The 14,586-nt window shown below is 38.7% G+C and overlaps 1 protein-coding gene and 1 pseudogene across 2 annotated transcripts; both read left to right on the forward strand.

Annotated features, from left to right (window-relative positions):
• Nucleotides 1–9,970: 9,970 nt before the first annotated feature.
• LOC308268528 (vomeronasal type-1 receptor 48-like) lies at nucleotides 9,971–10,924 on the forward strand (the record flags this gene model as incomplete). Its single annotated transcript, XM_080703649.1, has 1 exon — nucleotides 9,971–10,924. The coding sequence occupies one exon, from the start codon at nucleotides 9,971–9,973 to the stop codon at nucleotides 10,922–10,924; it is 954 nt and encodes a 317-aa protein (XP_080559775.1).
• A 959-nt stretch (nucleotides 10,925–11,883) lies between these two features.
• Nucleotides 11,884–14,086, forward strand: LOC308268529 (vitamin K epoxide reductase complex subunit 1-like protein 1; annotated as a pseudogene). The gene is made up of 2 exons: nucleotides 11,884–11,926; nucleotides 13,592–14,086. The product of its transcript is annotated as a vitamin K epoxide reductase complex subunit 1-like protein 1 (transcript).
• The last annotated feature ends 500 nt before the right edge of the window (nucleotides 14,087–14,586 follow it).

The following is a 14,586-nucleotide window of genomic DNA, read 5'->3' on the forward strand; positions in this document are numbered from 1 at the left end:
ATCGCCTCTCCACTGGACCTGTAGACAGAGTATCATCCCTTCTTTCCTGGTCCATAGAGCAACAGCATCACACATGGGGTCGAGCTTTAATTTGACTGTGCTCCACAGGGGCTACCCAGGGATTTTTAGGAATCATTCTTTCTTCTAAAAGCCACCTGCCCCTACATAAGAAATAAAACTGCCACAAACATTTTACTGTTACTTATTTTCTTCATAGTATGTGATGCAAAGTAGAGAAGATAGCAAAAACAATACAATACAGTTTAATTATTAGAACATTGTGTTGATTTGCATCTCTCTGATTGCTAATGATGTTTAGCATTTTTGATACATTTATTGGCCATTTGAATTTCTTCTTTTGTGTTTATTTAGTTCCCCTACCCATGTTTTGATTGGGTTGTTTTCTTAGTGCTGAGTTTCTTTTTTTAATATACATTTTTTATTGAAAATAAATGACATACATTTAAACTATACTTGGTGCCCACCCCCCGAGTTTCTTGAGTTCTCTGTATATTCTAGATACTAGTCCTCTATTGGAGGAATAGGTAGCAAAAATCTTTTCCCATTCTTTTTCTTTTTTTACTTCATTTTTTATTTTTTATTGGTGCATTTTAGTCATACATCTTAATGGGATGAAAGATGGTGGAGACATACATGCATACATCACCCAATTTGCTCTTGCCCAATTTCCACCCCATTCCATCCCCCTTCCTCCTTTCCATGCTTGGCTTAGTGATTGACTTTAATATGTTTGTTAAAGTACATCATGTGCATTAGAGAATTTCTCTCTTCCCTCTCCTATCCCCTCAGGTCACCTTCTTTGCCTAGAGTTCCTCCTATGACCCATTTTCCCCTAGGTTTCTCATATTAGGGAGCACATCTAATTTCTTATTTTTTGTGACTGACTAATCTCATTTAGCATAATGTCCTCCAGTTCCATCAATTTCCCTGAAAATTATGTAATTGAGTTTTTTTTAATGGCTGAGTAAAATTTCATTGTGTACATATCCCATCGTCTTGTAATCCATTCATCTGTTGATGGACATCTTGGCTGGTTCCATAGTTTGGCAATGGTGAATTGTGCAGCTATGAACATAGATACACATGCATTAGTTTGGTAGTTTGGTTTTTCTTTCTTTTGGGTAGATACCCAGAAGTGACATTGCTGGATCAAATGGTAGATTTGTTCCCATTCTTCTGAGGATGCTCCACAGTGTTTTCCAAAGTGGTTGCACTAATTTGCAATCCCACCAACAATGTTTTAGAGTTCCCACTTCTCCACATCCTCGCCAGTATTTGTTGTTGTTTGTGTTTTGAATGATTGCCATTCTAGTTGGAGTTAGGTGAAATCTCAGGGTAGTTTTAATTCACATATCTCTGATTGCCAGCGATGTTGAGCATTTTTATTCATTTATTGATCATTTGAATTTCTTCTTTTGTGAAGTGTCTAATTCACTTGCCCATTTTTCAATTTGGTTATTTGTTTTCTTACTGCTGAGTTTCTTGGGTTCTCTGTATATTCTAGATATTAGTCCTCTAATGAAGGAGTAGTTGGCAAAAATCTTCTCCCATTCTGTTGGCTTTCAGTTGAGGTTTTTGGTAGTTACCTTTGCTGTCCAGAAGCTCTTCAGTTTAATGCAATCCTATGTATTGATTTGCCTTTTAGTCTCTTGAGTGTTTGGAGTCTTGTTAAGAAAGTTTGTACCTGACTGGAGCATGCTGAAATTCTTTTCCATCATGTTATCCAAGGACACTGCATGGTCCTTCTGTGGTCAGAATGTTCCCTACAATGTGGTGAGTGGCCTGGAGTGGGTAAAGCTTCAGAAGTGGGAGGAAAAGCTTGCATTACATTTCCCCACAGTTCAAGAGGTAAGAGGGTGGGGGAAATACACACAGACACACAGACACAGACATACAGACACACACAAACACACACACACACACACACACACACACACACACACACACACGCAGTATGGTATGTGGCTACCCGGAGATGTTCAGTATCCTAAACTTACAGTGTTGACATGGGTTGTTAAGGGAGTCAGAAGGGAGATGAGGGGTAAAAGTGGTTCTGGGACAAGGAGGAGAAGAGTCACCATATGTGGGCTATGGTTATGAGGATGAGAAGCTTAGAGAAGATGTCTCATCTCAGTGAGGGGGCAGGGCAAGAGGGGATTACTAAGAAGGAAGGGGTAAAGGTAAATGTGTCTAAAACACAGGAAAGCAGCTAGGTGTTTTGACCGATGGAAATAAGGCTGTCAACTCCCATGATGGAGTTGGAAGATCAAACCACTGGTCCCACATGTTCAATTAAAGTGGAATGGGAATCCCCTGTGTTAAAGAGAAATAAGGCAAGGAGTGGTGCGGCCTACATCTTCCCTAACAGCACCAGGCTCCAGAGAGGAGGGAAACTCAGAATGGAGCTCAAATCCAGAGAGGAGGTACGCCGGCCTTGCGGCCTAGGATGCAGCAGCAGCGCCTTACTGCTGGAAAATTAGTGCAACCACTTTGGAAAACAGTATGGAGAATCCTCAGAAGAATGGGAACAAACCTACCATTTGATCGAGCAATACCACTGTTGGGTATCTACCCAAAAGAAAAGAAACCAAACTACCAAACTAATGCATGTGTATATATGTACACAATGAAATTTTACTCAGCCATCAAAAAAAAAAAAACTCAATTACATCATTTCCAGGGAAATGGATGGAACTGGAGGACATTATGCTAAGTGAGATTAGTCAGTCATAAAAAGTAAGAAATCAGATGCTTTCCCTCATATGTGAGAGTTAGGGAGAAATGGGTCATAGGAGGAACTCTTGAAGGAGGAAATCCTATAGAGGAGCAAACAAGACAACCTAAAGGAGGAGAAAGGAGGGGGGAAGAGGAAAATCTCTAAAACACACAATGTACTTAAACATATCGAAGTCAACCACTAAGCCAAGCAAGGGAGGGAGGGACAGGGAGGGAATGGGATGGGAACTGGGTAGGGGTTAAATCAGCGATGAGTACATGTTTGTACACACAAGTTTTTACCCCAATAAGTTGTATGAATATAATGCACGAATAAAAAAATAAAATAAAATAAAATAAAATAAAGAGAAATAAGATCTGCCTACCTGCAGCTTTGATGTTTACCCAGGGCTCTGCCTGGGTGAACTTAATGGTGGTGGGGCTTCTGAGCTAGGGCAGAATCAGTCTTCAGTGGCTAGTTCCAGGTGGTCATGGACTGAGAATACTGGTTATGGCTTAGGTTTGGAATGGTTGGCCTCTGCCCAGGAGCTGAGGGTAATACAATTTCCAGTGTCCCTTAACCTTGCACACTGGGCAGGACCTTGGTAGAGTTTGTAGACTTGGGTGATCTTTGACACAGTGGCCCTCTCGGCATCCTTGAAGCAAGGTCCATCTGTGTTCACTTCTGTTATCCCTGGATTTTAGTTTTCATTGTACAAGTTTTTCAATTCCATCATTCATTTATTCAAAAATATTTAATTTATTTTAATATTATTGTAAAAGTGATTATTTTTAATTTTCTGTTTATAGTTTCTTTTTGTTGTAAAGAAATGTACTCATTTTTTGCATTGATTTTTATTCATTAATTTCCCTGTATTCAATTAATAGTGCTAACTAGTTTTCTATGGTGTCTTTGGTGTTTCTACATATGTAAATCATGTAAGAAACAATTTAATTGCTAAAGAGTTACTATCAATTCTTTTTAGCAAGAATGACTTATTATATCTTTTACTTACCTAATTGATCTGATAAGGATTTTTAGCACTGTGGGAAATAGAATTCCTAAGAGTTAACATCCTTTACTCTGAACTGTCCTACTAACTTGTTTCATTTAAAGTCTCTAATCAATAATATTATAATTTGTTAGTAAAAAAAAGTTATCATCCTTGCCTTGTTCCCAGTCTTAGAATAAAATATTCAAATCTGGGCATGGTGGTGCACACTTGTAATCCCAGCATTTGGGAGGCTAAGACAGGAGGATCACGATTGGTGGGCAGCCTCAGCTACTTAGTGAAGCCCTTTGCAACTCAGTGAGATCCTATTTTAAAATAAAGAATACAAAATAGGTCTAGGGGTGTAGTTTGGAGGTAGAATGTCCCTGGGTTCCATACCCAATACTGCAAATATATATATATATATATATATATATATATATATATATATATATATATATATATATATATATAATATTTCAGGTTTCTGCTTTGGGGTTTTTGCAGCCAAGGATCTTTTTCATGTCTGGCCTCTTCAGTGCTTATCTTGTTAGACGTTTTAACATGAAGAAATTTTGAGTTTTTTCAGATTTATTCTTCACATCTTTTATGTTCTTGCATAATATTATATATTATCTCAATGATGGGTACCACATTGATTTGCATGTGCTAAATATCTTTGTACAAAAGTTTAAGATAAATTCCACTTGGTTATGGTATATTATCATATTATTCTTTTTTTGTCACTGACGATTGAACTCAGAGTCCATCTACCACTAAGATACAACTCCCAGACCTTTTTACTTTTTAATTTGAAATAGGGTCTTGCTAAGTTTCTGAGGCTGAGGCTGACCTCACTAAAACCCTCATCGCTAAGGGTTTAATTAATTTGCTAAATCAAGTCTCTCATCTGTGATTCTCACATTAAAGGAATAATATAAGCTGGGCTTAGGATTTGAAATTCTCCTTCTTGCATTTCTTGTAGGTCAGTATTCATAATTTCCCTTATTTCCTCACTGTTCCTAGTTATCATAATTTCAGGGTTCTCATGTTTGCTTTTATGATGTCTTGGCATCTTCTTTATGTGTTGGGCTCTATGGATAATCTGCCTGATCAAATCTTTGCAGTAGGGATTTAGAGGTGTGAGCAGATTCATGCATGGGTAAGCAGTGCTTTTTTCAATGGTGAGGTGGGTAAGGGGGAGGAGCTGGGTTGATAGGTACAGGAGTCAGGTAAAGAATATGATTAAGTTGAGTAAGAACTTAAGTGTAATAAGGTAGTATCTGGTTGATAATGAGAGAAGGTTAGATAGTAGGATTCTTTTTTGTAGATTTCCACTGCAGTTTCAAACCTGCTTGGGCCCAGCCATATCTTAGACTGTGGCTGATAGAAATTTTAAATCTTTATGTCCATTTAATTTCTTCCATGTTTCCATTTTTCTCTGGAAATAACTCATCTTTCATCTATTTTATCTGCATTAAACTTGAACATATTTATAATAAATGTTGTAAAATACTCTTTGGATTCCAACACCTAGAACATCTGTGGGTCTGCCTAAGATGATCATGCTTCCTTGTGGCTGTAGATAACAAGATTCCTTTGTCACAGGTCTCAGAAAGCTTTGTGGAATTTTTATAAATGATTTTGGATACTAAATCCTAAATCCTAATCATTTCTAGTTTCTTTCAAAGAAAGTGCAGGCCTCATCCTGCCTCAGTTACTGACAATAAGGGTTGATCTTCCAGCTTCTCATGGAATGGAGTCCTGATAGGGCTCTGCCTCAGCTCCAATTGTGCCCAGTCACCTCAACCCCAGCCTCCAGCTGGAATCTACCTTAGTAACTTTTATTTTAAATGCCATGCCTTCTTCCCAGTCTAACACTGAGCAAAGCTTGTTTTAGCAGGAATGCTGCACGGCAGACATTCCCTGGAACAGGTGTACGGCATCTCCTTCTGGGGAATAGTATTAGGCATGGATATTTGGGGATTTTTTGGAATTGGTCTTGTAACCAAAAAGATACCTGAGACTTATGTTATTAATGGCTTTAAATGGCTTAAAATAATTCAAGATTTACTCCCTGAAGCTGTAATATTTATGCATGAGTTGCACCTAAATTTCCAAATGACTGATCTAACAAGAATTCTATAAAGACTCAGACAATAACAAGCAGAACAAGCTTTAAAGGCAACCAACCCTTCCCAGATTTTTCCCAAGCAAATATTAACAATACACCTAAAACAGAGCCAAGACAAGTTGTTCCCACCATCATGAATTCTAAAAGGCCAGCATATTTAATCAAGGTAGGCTATGGTAGAGTGGCTACTGACCCCCCAGTAACCCTACCCCCTTTTTGGTTGTACAATGGGTACGTGGACAGCAGCAGAATAGATGGGTACCCAGGCACAGCCTTGGGACATGGGAAAGTATGACACGTTCCTCTCCTTAGTAGTGCCTATTGATTAAAAAACAATGATGTATATTAATCAGAGAGTATAATGCTTAGTATAGGATATTATTTTGATATTATATTAGTAGTTAATAATAAACTTCTGATCTTTTCCATGCTTGCTTGTAAGAGGAAATGTTCCCTTCAAAAAGAAACTGGCCATCTGTCATCTTGCCTTGATGTATTAGTTCTTTGTATATTTATTGATGTATTAATTCTAGAAAAAATTGTAAGAGTAGAATGTAGCCAAAAAGGAAAGTATAAAATGCTTGCCAAAATCGAAAGTAGAGAGAGCAAAAATGTAAAATAAAGAGAGCAGCTTCACTCTCCATTGTGTCTGTGTGCTGTTTCTCCACCGTACTTCACTGACTCCTCACTCACACTGCTCACAGACCCCCGACTCTTGGTAGGGCTGGACTGCAGCAATTTCATTTCAGGTTTAATTTTAAATTGCATTCACACTTTGAACCCTGAAAATGTCACCTTAGATATCATGAACTGCAAAATCAACTCTACTCAAAAACCCAGTGTTCCATTTAAGCTTGGACTTGAGAAGATGGTGCTCATCACACATTGTAGGGAGAGTACTCTCAGAGCCACTTGAAACTCACAGAGCGTGCCAGGCATTTTTCACCCCAATAATAGAGGCATTATAAAGTCTGAGTTGAGTCTTGACTCACTTATCTTAGGTCAGAATGAGATATGATGCTATTGTCTGCATGACAGACATGCACTTCCAATCCCTCATGCAGATGTGTCAAAGGCACTTGGAGAAAAGTTTGAGCCAGCTCTCTCAGAGGGCTAGTATCCAGCAGAGAATGGGATAAAATTAAGAGACAGGTGAAATGTTTCACTGGGGACTTCATGGCTCTGTGCTCTCCAGCGGGATCTTGTCACCTTTTCACAGATGCTAAAATTAAAGGCCTGCAGAGCTGTGAGTTAGAAACATCTTTTCTTATACCTGTGCAGGTTCTTCTCAGATGCAGAGTCCTCCCCATCACAGCTCTCTGGGTAAGTGCATCTGTATTCTCAGATGTGAGATTGATGGGCAGCTGGGTGTTAGAACAGCTGTGGAAGAAGGAAGGTTGGGCTTATTGGTGAGAAGGTCTAGGGGGGCTGCACAGGAGACAACAGCTTTAATGGTCCAATGCAGCCCAGAGGATTGTATTTCATCCAGTAAAATGAGGACATTTTTCTTTTAGGGTAATTATTTCTTCACATTAGAAACTGTTAAAATTAGTCACTTTTTCATGAAGGATATCAACTAATTTCAGGTCTTGCTTATTTTTCTAAATTCAATGACTTTCACGTATGCATCAGCTCTCTCAGTCCCATGCAGCTCAGAAGACTATGTTCTGGAAACTCTTCTACCTCCGGGATACACTCCCAAGCCTATTTTATATTTTATTTGAAAACAGAGTCTCTTAAGCCAAACCTGTGTGATCCTCCTGTCTCTGTCTCTGCTCCCAAGCACGGGGATTACAAGTGTGCACCGTCATGCCTGGCTTTTTTTTTTTTTTTTTTTTTTTTTTTTTTTGGTGGTACTGGGGATGGAACTCAGGGGCCTTCTACCTCCAGGCTATACTCCCAGACCTATTTTATATTTTTTATTTGGAAACAGGGTCTCTTAAGCCAGCGGAGGTTGGCTTTGAACCTGCGGGGTCCTCCTGTCTCAGCCTCCCAAGCACGGGGATTACAAGTATGTGCCACCATACCCGGCTAATGATCACATTTTCTATTTAGCATATTTTTTCTTTAGTTTAGAAACTGCTAAGTTAGTCGTTTCCTATAAGCTAAACAATTATTTTTACAATTCCAATTAGTTTTCTAAATCAAATTACTTTAAATGATTGAATCTATCAGTATGAGTTACATGTAGAATGTTTTTGAAATACTTTAATACTATTTATTCAATATACTTTATCAGAGAAGTCATAGGTTTTAATTTCATATTTTGCTAAATCAACTTACTTTTACGTCTATTATCTTCATAAAAAATCAAGAAGCTTTAGACAAGCAGTATCTATAATAAGTAAATCAGATTTTGGAATGTTGCTAACCAGTTAAAAATCAGTAGTTTATATTTTATTTCAGAATTTCTAAATTTTATTTCTTGCAATATGATAATTCAGTATTCTAAATGAATTCTGTACAGCCATGTTAAATTTGACAAATAATTGAAGTTTGAATTTATTACAGTACCAGACTCTTATCAGTCTTAAATTTTTTGTGTGATACTGGAATGGAACCCAGGATCATTATTTCTCAAAGCTACACCCTATTTTATATTTTAGTTTGAAATGGGATCTCAGTAAGTTGCTGAGACTGGGCTCAAGCCTGAAATCCTGTTTTAGCCTCCCACGTGATAGGATTATAGGCACCAAGCCACCTGGCTAGTCTTTTCAAATTTTAATACAGAATCTAAGCATTACTATTAAAAACATAAATACTGTTGATATACATGATTTGTATGGTTTGAGTACTTTTTATTGGTGCATTGTAGTCATACATCTTGAGTACAAAATGGTAGAGGCATACATGCACACACCATTCATTTAGCCCTTCCCCAATTCCCACCCATTTCCTCCCCCATGCCTCCTTCTCATGTTGGCATACTGATTGACTTTGATATGTTTGTGAATGTACGTCATGGACACTAGGGAATTTTCTTCTTCTCCTTCCCATTCCCCTCACTTAGGTCACTTTATTTGCTCCTCTATTGTTTCTTCTTCTTTGTCTAGAGTTTCTCCTATAACACATTTTCTCCCTAGTTTCCACATATTTTCCTTTTTGTGACTAATTTTACTTAGCAGGATGCTTTCCAGTTCCATCCATTTCCCTACAAATAACATAATTTTGCTCTTGAGATGCAGCACCTCCGGGGCTTTCTGTTTCTACACTTTAAAAGAACATTTTCTCTTCTCCTGATACTTCTAAAGAATTCTTTTCAAGCATTAGTAATGGAAATATTCTGCCAGAAAGAATAAAATGAGATGTACTTGGTATCATTTTACTTTACAAAGACCACAAGTTCAGGTACCCTGTCCTGAACATTCCATCACTAGTTGGGGGCCCACTGGATGATAGCATGTTTCTCAGGATGATCCATGGTTGTGGAGACTGCAGAGTAATCTAAATTCTAACATGATAGAACCTTTATACACATATTTAAGGATATAAAGGGGTATTAACTTTGTTATATTTCCTCTGAGGATAACCAGGCTTTACTACCAACTCCAACAATGAAGGCTCAGATTTCCCTTTAACACTTTTAACTCCATATATGCATTGTCTTCCTAATCTACCCACACAGCCTTTTCTTTCTATTTCTTAATGGCATTCATAATCCAGATACAGTATGGAAAGGGCAGATAAAGTTGAGAGTAGGTATAGATTCTGGATAGTAGGACATGGAATTGAGTGTATGTGTATGTGTGTTGCTGGGTATTGAACCCAGAGGCATTCTACTTACAGGTTACATCCCCAGCTCTATTTTATGTTTTGGTTTCAAAACAGGGTCTTGCTAGGTTGCTGAGAGTCTTGCTAAATTGCCACAGCTGGTCTAGAACCTAAAATCCTCCTGTCTTAGTCTCCCAAGTACTGAGATTAAAGGTGTGTGCCACCATGCCCAGGTGGAATTGACTTTTTATGTGAAATAACCATGCCTCCAGATGAATTTACATATTTTCCTGATAGCACTAGTTTTAGTGGAGATTGGTGCAGGTTATATTTGTTTAAAATATTTTTTCTTGATTTCCTCCTCAGACATTTACCATATGCCTCTTTCTACCATAAGATGAATAAAAACATCAAGTTGTCCAGTCATGCTAATCTAATAACCACAGTATATACTGAAGTTAGCATTGGAATCCTGGCCAACACCATCCTTCTTCTCTTCCATGTCTCCTTGTTTTTTCTCAAGCACAAGCCGAAGCCCACTGACCTGCCCATTGGTCTTTTGTCCCTAATACACCTAATTATGCTGATCATCACAGGGTTCATAACTACAGACATGTTTATGCCTCAGCGAGGCAGGTGGGGTGACTTGATCTGTAAATCTGTTATCTACATGTACAGGTTGATGAGGGGCCTCTCCATTTGTACCACCTGCTTACTGAGTATCCTCCAGGCAATCATTCTTTGCCCCAGAAGCTCCTGGTTAGCAAAGTTAAAGAATAAGTCCTCACTTCATAACCTGTGTTATCTTCTTTTCCTGTGGGCATTCTATACATCCTTTACTAGTCACATCTTAGATTCTGTTATTGCTACATCCAATTTCACCTCAGATGATCTTTTGCATATTACTGAATCTTGCTCTCTCGTACCCATGAGTTACTTCCTCTGGCACATCTTTTCCACACTGCTGACCTTCAGGGAAGTCTTCGTGGTTGGGCTCGCGGCCCTTTCGAATGGATACATGGTGACACTCTTGTGCAGGCATAAGAGGCAGTCCCAGCATCTTCACAGCACCAGCCTTTCTTCAAAAGCGTCCCCAGAACAAAGAGCTTCCCAAATAATTGTGATGCTCACAAGTTGCTTTTTGTTTATGTCCATTTTGGACAGCTTTATCTCCTATGAAAGGCTTATGGTGACTAATGAGCCAATAGTTTATTGTATCCAGATTCTTGCTGTCCATATTTATGCCGCAGTGAGTCCTGTGGTGTTCATAAGTACTGAAAACCGTATAGCCAACTTTTTTAGATCTGTGTGTAGAAGGACAATAAATGTTTTATTAATTGGTAATGAATAACTTCCACTAAAATGGCCCAATGTGTTGGCTTTAGAATAATTAATCATGGCAAAACATATACGCTCTTTGGTTTAAATGAAATATGTTGCTGTTGAGCCTACTTTGATATGCATACATGGCAAAATGTAATTGAAACTTAAACCACAAGACTCTCTAAGATACCATAAAGTTTTCAGTTTCTCAATGAGTCCTCAAAGGGGACCTATAAAGTAGCTCTCATTTGTTATGGCTTGGGGTAGCCAATACTACTTTTAGAAATGCAATACCTTACAAAATTTTTCAATAATTAAATTTTCTCACTTGTATGTATTTTGACAAACTAGGTATATAAACACATATTACAATAAAATATCATGTAATCCAATAAACACAGCCACACACAACTACACACAAAAAAGTGCTACATCAGGGACTCAAACAAGCTCATGTACCAATACTCTACTCAAAGGTAGAAACAATCCAAAGTCTCTGACATAAAGAATGTATAAACAAGGTGGGCATGGGGGCAAACACCTGTAATCCTAGTCATTGGGAGACTGAGACAGAAGGATCACAGGTTAGCATACAGCTGCAGCTACTTAATGAGACCCTCCACATCTTAGTAGGACCCTATTTCAAAATAACATATAATAGGTCTGGGAGTGTAGCTCAGAGGCAGAATGTCCCTGGGTTTGATACCAAGTTCCACCAAAAAAAAAAAGAAAAAAAGATATATAAATAAAATGTGGCTTCTAAATACTCTAGAGTAACATTCAATCTTAATTTGGAAGAAAATTCTGGCATGCGATGCACATAAACCCTCATGCTACAACACTAAGTCAGGTAAGTCAGTATCCAAGTAACACATAGTATGTGGGTCTACTTATAAAATGTAAAACTGAGAGTAGTCAACTTGATGAGGAAAGAAAGCAGAATGACATTTTAGAGGCTCAAGAAGGACAAATGTAAATATTTGTTCGATGAAAGCAGAGTTCAGGAAGAAAAGGATGGGTGATGGATGTGGTAATGGTTTCACAGCAATATGACTGTATTTACATAGCAGAGGCCTGATCCCAACCCTGGCAGCTAAAAGATTATTTTTTACAAAGCTGCCATTTCCCTCTTTTGTCCTCTTTTCTCCTCATTTCCTGTTAACAATAGAATGTTCTGATCCATTTACTGATAGAAGAGGACCTGGCCTGTGAATCTGAATAAAAACTGACTTAATAAATTCTCAAACATGAATTGTGCCCCATCTGATACTCACTCAAGGAAGACTTAAACATGAACTGCATCCCTTTTGATAAGATATTAACGTGACCCCGAGGAGCTAACTCTTAAAAGAGACTTGATTTCTATGTTTAGGGAAAATCCAGGGCTCGTTCCTGAATGTGTAAGTTCCTTAGTCACTCCAAATTGCTAGCAAATAAATAACTTTTTTTTTTTGGCCTTATTCCCAAAGTCTTGTCCCACTTATTTGATTTAGCAAACTGGGGCAAGTGTTGGGATTTGGTAAGAGTTTCTGGTGACCCACATGGGTCCCGAGTACATCCCTGGCTTCCATTGCCTTCAGGCTCAGGATTTGAGAGACAGGGCTGTTAGCCTCAGATATACTCTTTTATGATGGTGGTGCTTTCCTGTAAGACAAGAATAAGTTCAAAGATATCCTAGCAGTCACCAAAGGTTGTTTTTTTTTCTACCTTGAAGAACTCTTGTTTTCCTCACCTTGAGAGGGTGCAGCTTCCTTCATCAAGCAGATTGATGAAAGAGGAAGAAAATTTAATGCAGTAAGTCATGAAAACCCTGCCAAAATGTTATTTGTCAACTGTTTTGGAAACATTATAGCAAATGTGTCCCAAATAATGATGGACGATTATTTTCAATAGGTTCAGATTTTACTCTTAATCCTCAAAGGTCTTTATATGGATTCCATGAATTCTGTCTTGTTCTGCCTTTAAAATACTTTCAGCATTGCCTTAGGCAGCCTGAGTATTATAGCTTTTCAGATGAAGTATTTCATGTGAAGTCAGAATATCACTTTTGTAGTACTGGGGACTAACTTTAGAAGTATTCTAACCTCTGAGCCATACTTCCAGCACGTTATTTTTTTTAACATTTATTTTTTTTTAATCTTTCTGGTGTTCTGAGCGTCTCATGCAATACTTTGCAGAGTCTGGCCTCAAGGCTCCAATTCTGTCTCAGCCTCCCAAGTACTACGATTACAGACATGTGCAACCACACCCAGATCAAAACACCAATTAAAATAACAAATCAGACATGGAAAATTATGTACCCTTAACATCAAGTAATGCTATAAAATTCTATATAAAATTAGAAATAAAAAATATGAAAAGCTATTGGGGCCCAACCTGGTGGCACATGCTTGTACTTGCAGGACTTAGGAAACTATGACAAGAGAATAGCAGGTTCTAAGCTAACCTCAGCAACTTAGCAAGATCTTGTTTCAAAATAAAAATGGCCATGGGTATAGCTCAAAGGTATAATGCCTCTTGGTTCAATCCCCAATACACACACACACACACACACACACACACACACACACACACACACAAAGCTATCAGAGGTATATTTTAAGAAGGGTAAGAATATTGTATAGCGGTGGCGGTGGTGGCGACGGGGGGGGGGGGGGGGGGGGTGATGGCGGCACCCGGCACCCATCCTGCTGAGTGTCAGTGCCTCAGTGGGAGCGGCTGGCCCGGTGTGCAGTGTGCGCCGCCCGGATCCTACTCTTCATCTACGCCTACCACATGGAGCGGGAGAAGGAGCGGGACCCCGAGCACCGGGCCCTCTGCGACCTGGGGCCCTGGGTGAAATGCTCCGCCGCCCTCGCCTCCAGATGGGGTCGAGGATTTGTTCTTTTGGGTTCCATTTTTGGAAAGGATGGTGTATTAAACCAGCCAAACAGTGTCTTTGGACTATTATTTTATATACTACAATTATTACTTGGCATGGCAGCAAGTGCCGTCGCGGCCCTCATCCTCATGACATCCTCCATCGTGTCTGTAGTGGGGTCTTCGTACCTGGCCTATATTCTGTACTTTGTGCTGAAGGAGTTTTGCATCATCTGCGTCACTACGTACGTACGTGCTGAGCTTCATTCTTCTCATCATCAGTTACAAACGACTCGTTTACTTGAATGAGGCCTGGAAACGGCAGCTGTAGCCCAAGCAGGACTGACGGCCTGACCTACTCTTAACTGACAGTCTCATGTCCCTTTTTCCATTCAGTTTATTTTGCAGCAGTTTTTTTTTTTAATTCTTCACAACAGACACTTTCCCTAAGAATCTTAAACTGATTTTTTAAATACTGTAAATTAAAAGGGGCCCTACCTATTTTCTGCGTCAATCTTCATTTTAAATACGGATACACAAAAGGATACGCCGAGCCAATCAAAGACAAGCTTTAACTTTACTTTGAAGACGTTTCTGAGATAATAAAAGGTAGCCCTAGCCCCCATCCCACAATTGTAAAGTGAGCAACCATTGCTAGTAACTCTTTAATGTGTATAAATTCAATTTCAGGTGTAACAAATGTGATCGAGACATGAAAATATTTTAGGATAAATACTGTATTAAATATTGCCATGTTTACAAATGTAATATGTTTTAGCTGATGGATTTAAAGATGTAGATTCAACTAGACACATGTGATATTTGTAAATA

The sequence above is a fragment of the Muscardinus avellanarius genome (assembly GCF_963383645.1).
Source record: "Muscardinus avellanarius genome assembly, chromosome: 10".
Taxonomy (NCBI): domain Eukaryota; kingdom Metazoa; phylum Chordata; class Mammalia; order Rodentia; family Gliridae; genus Muscardinus; species Muscardinus avellanarius.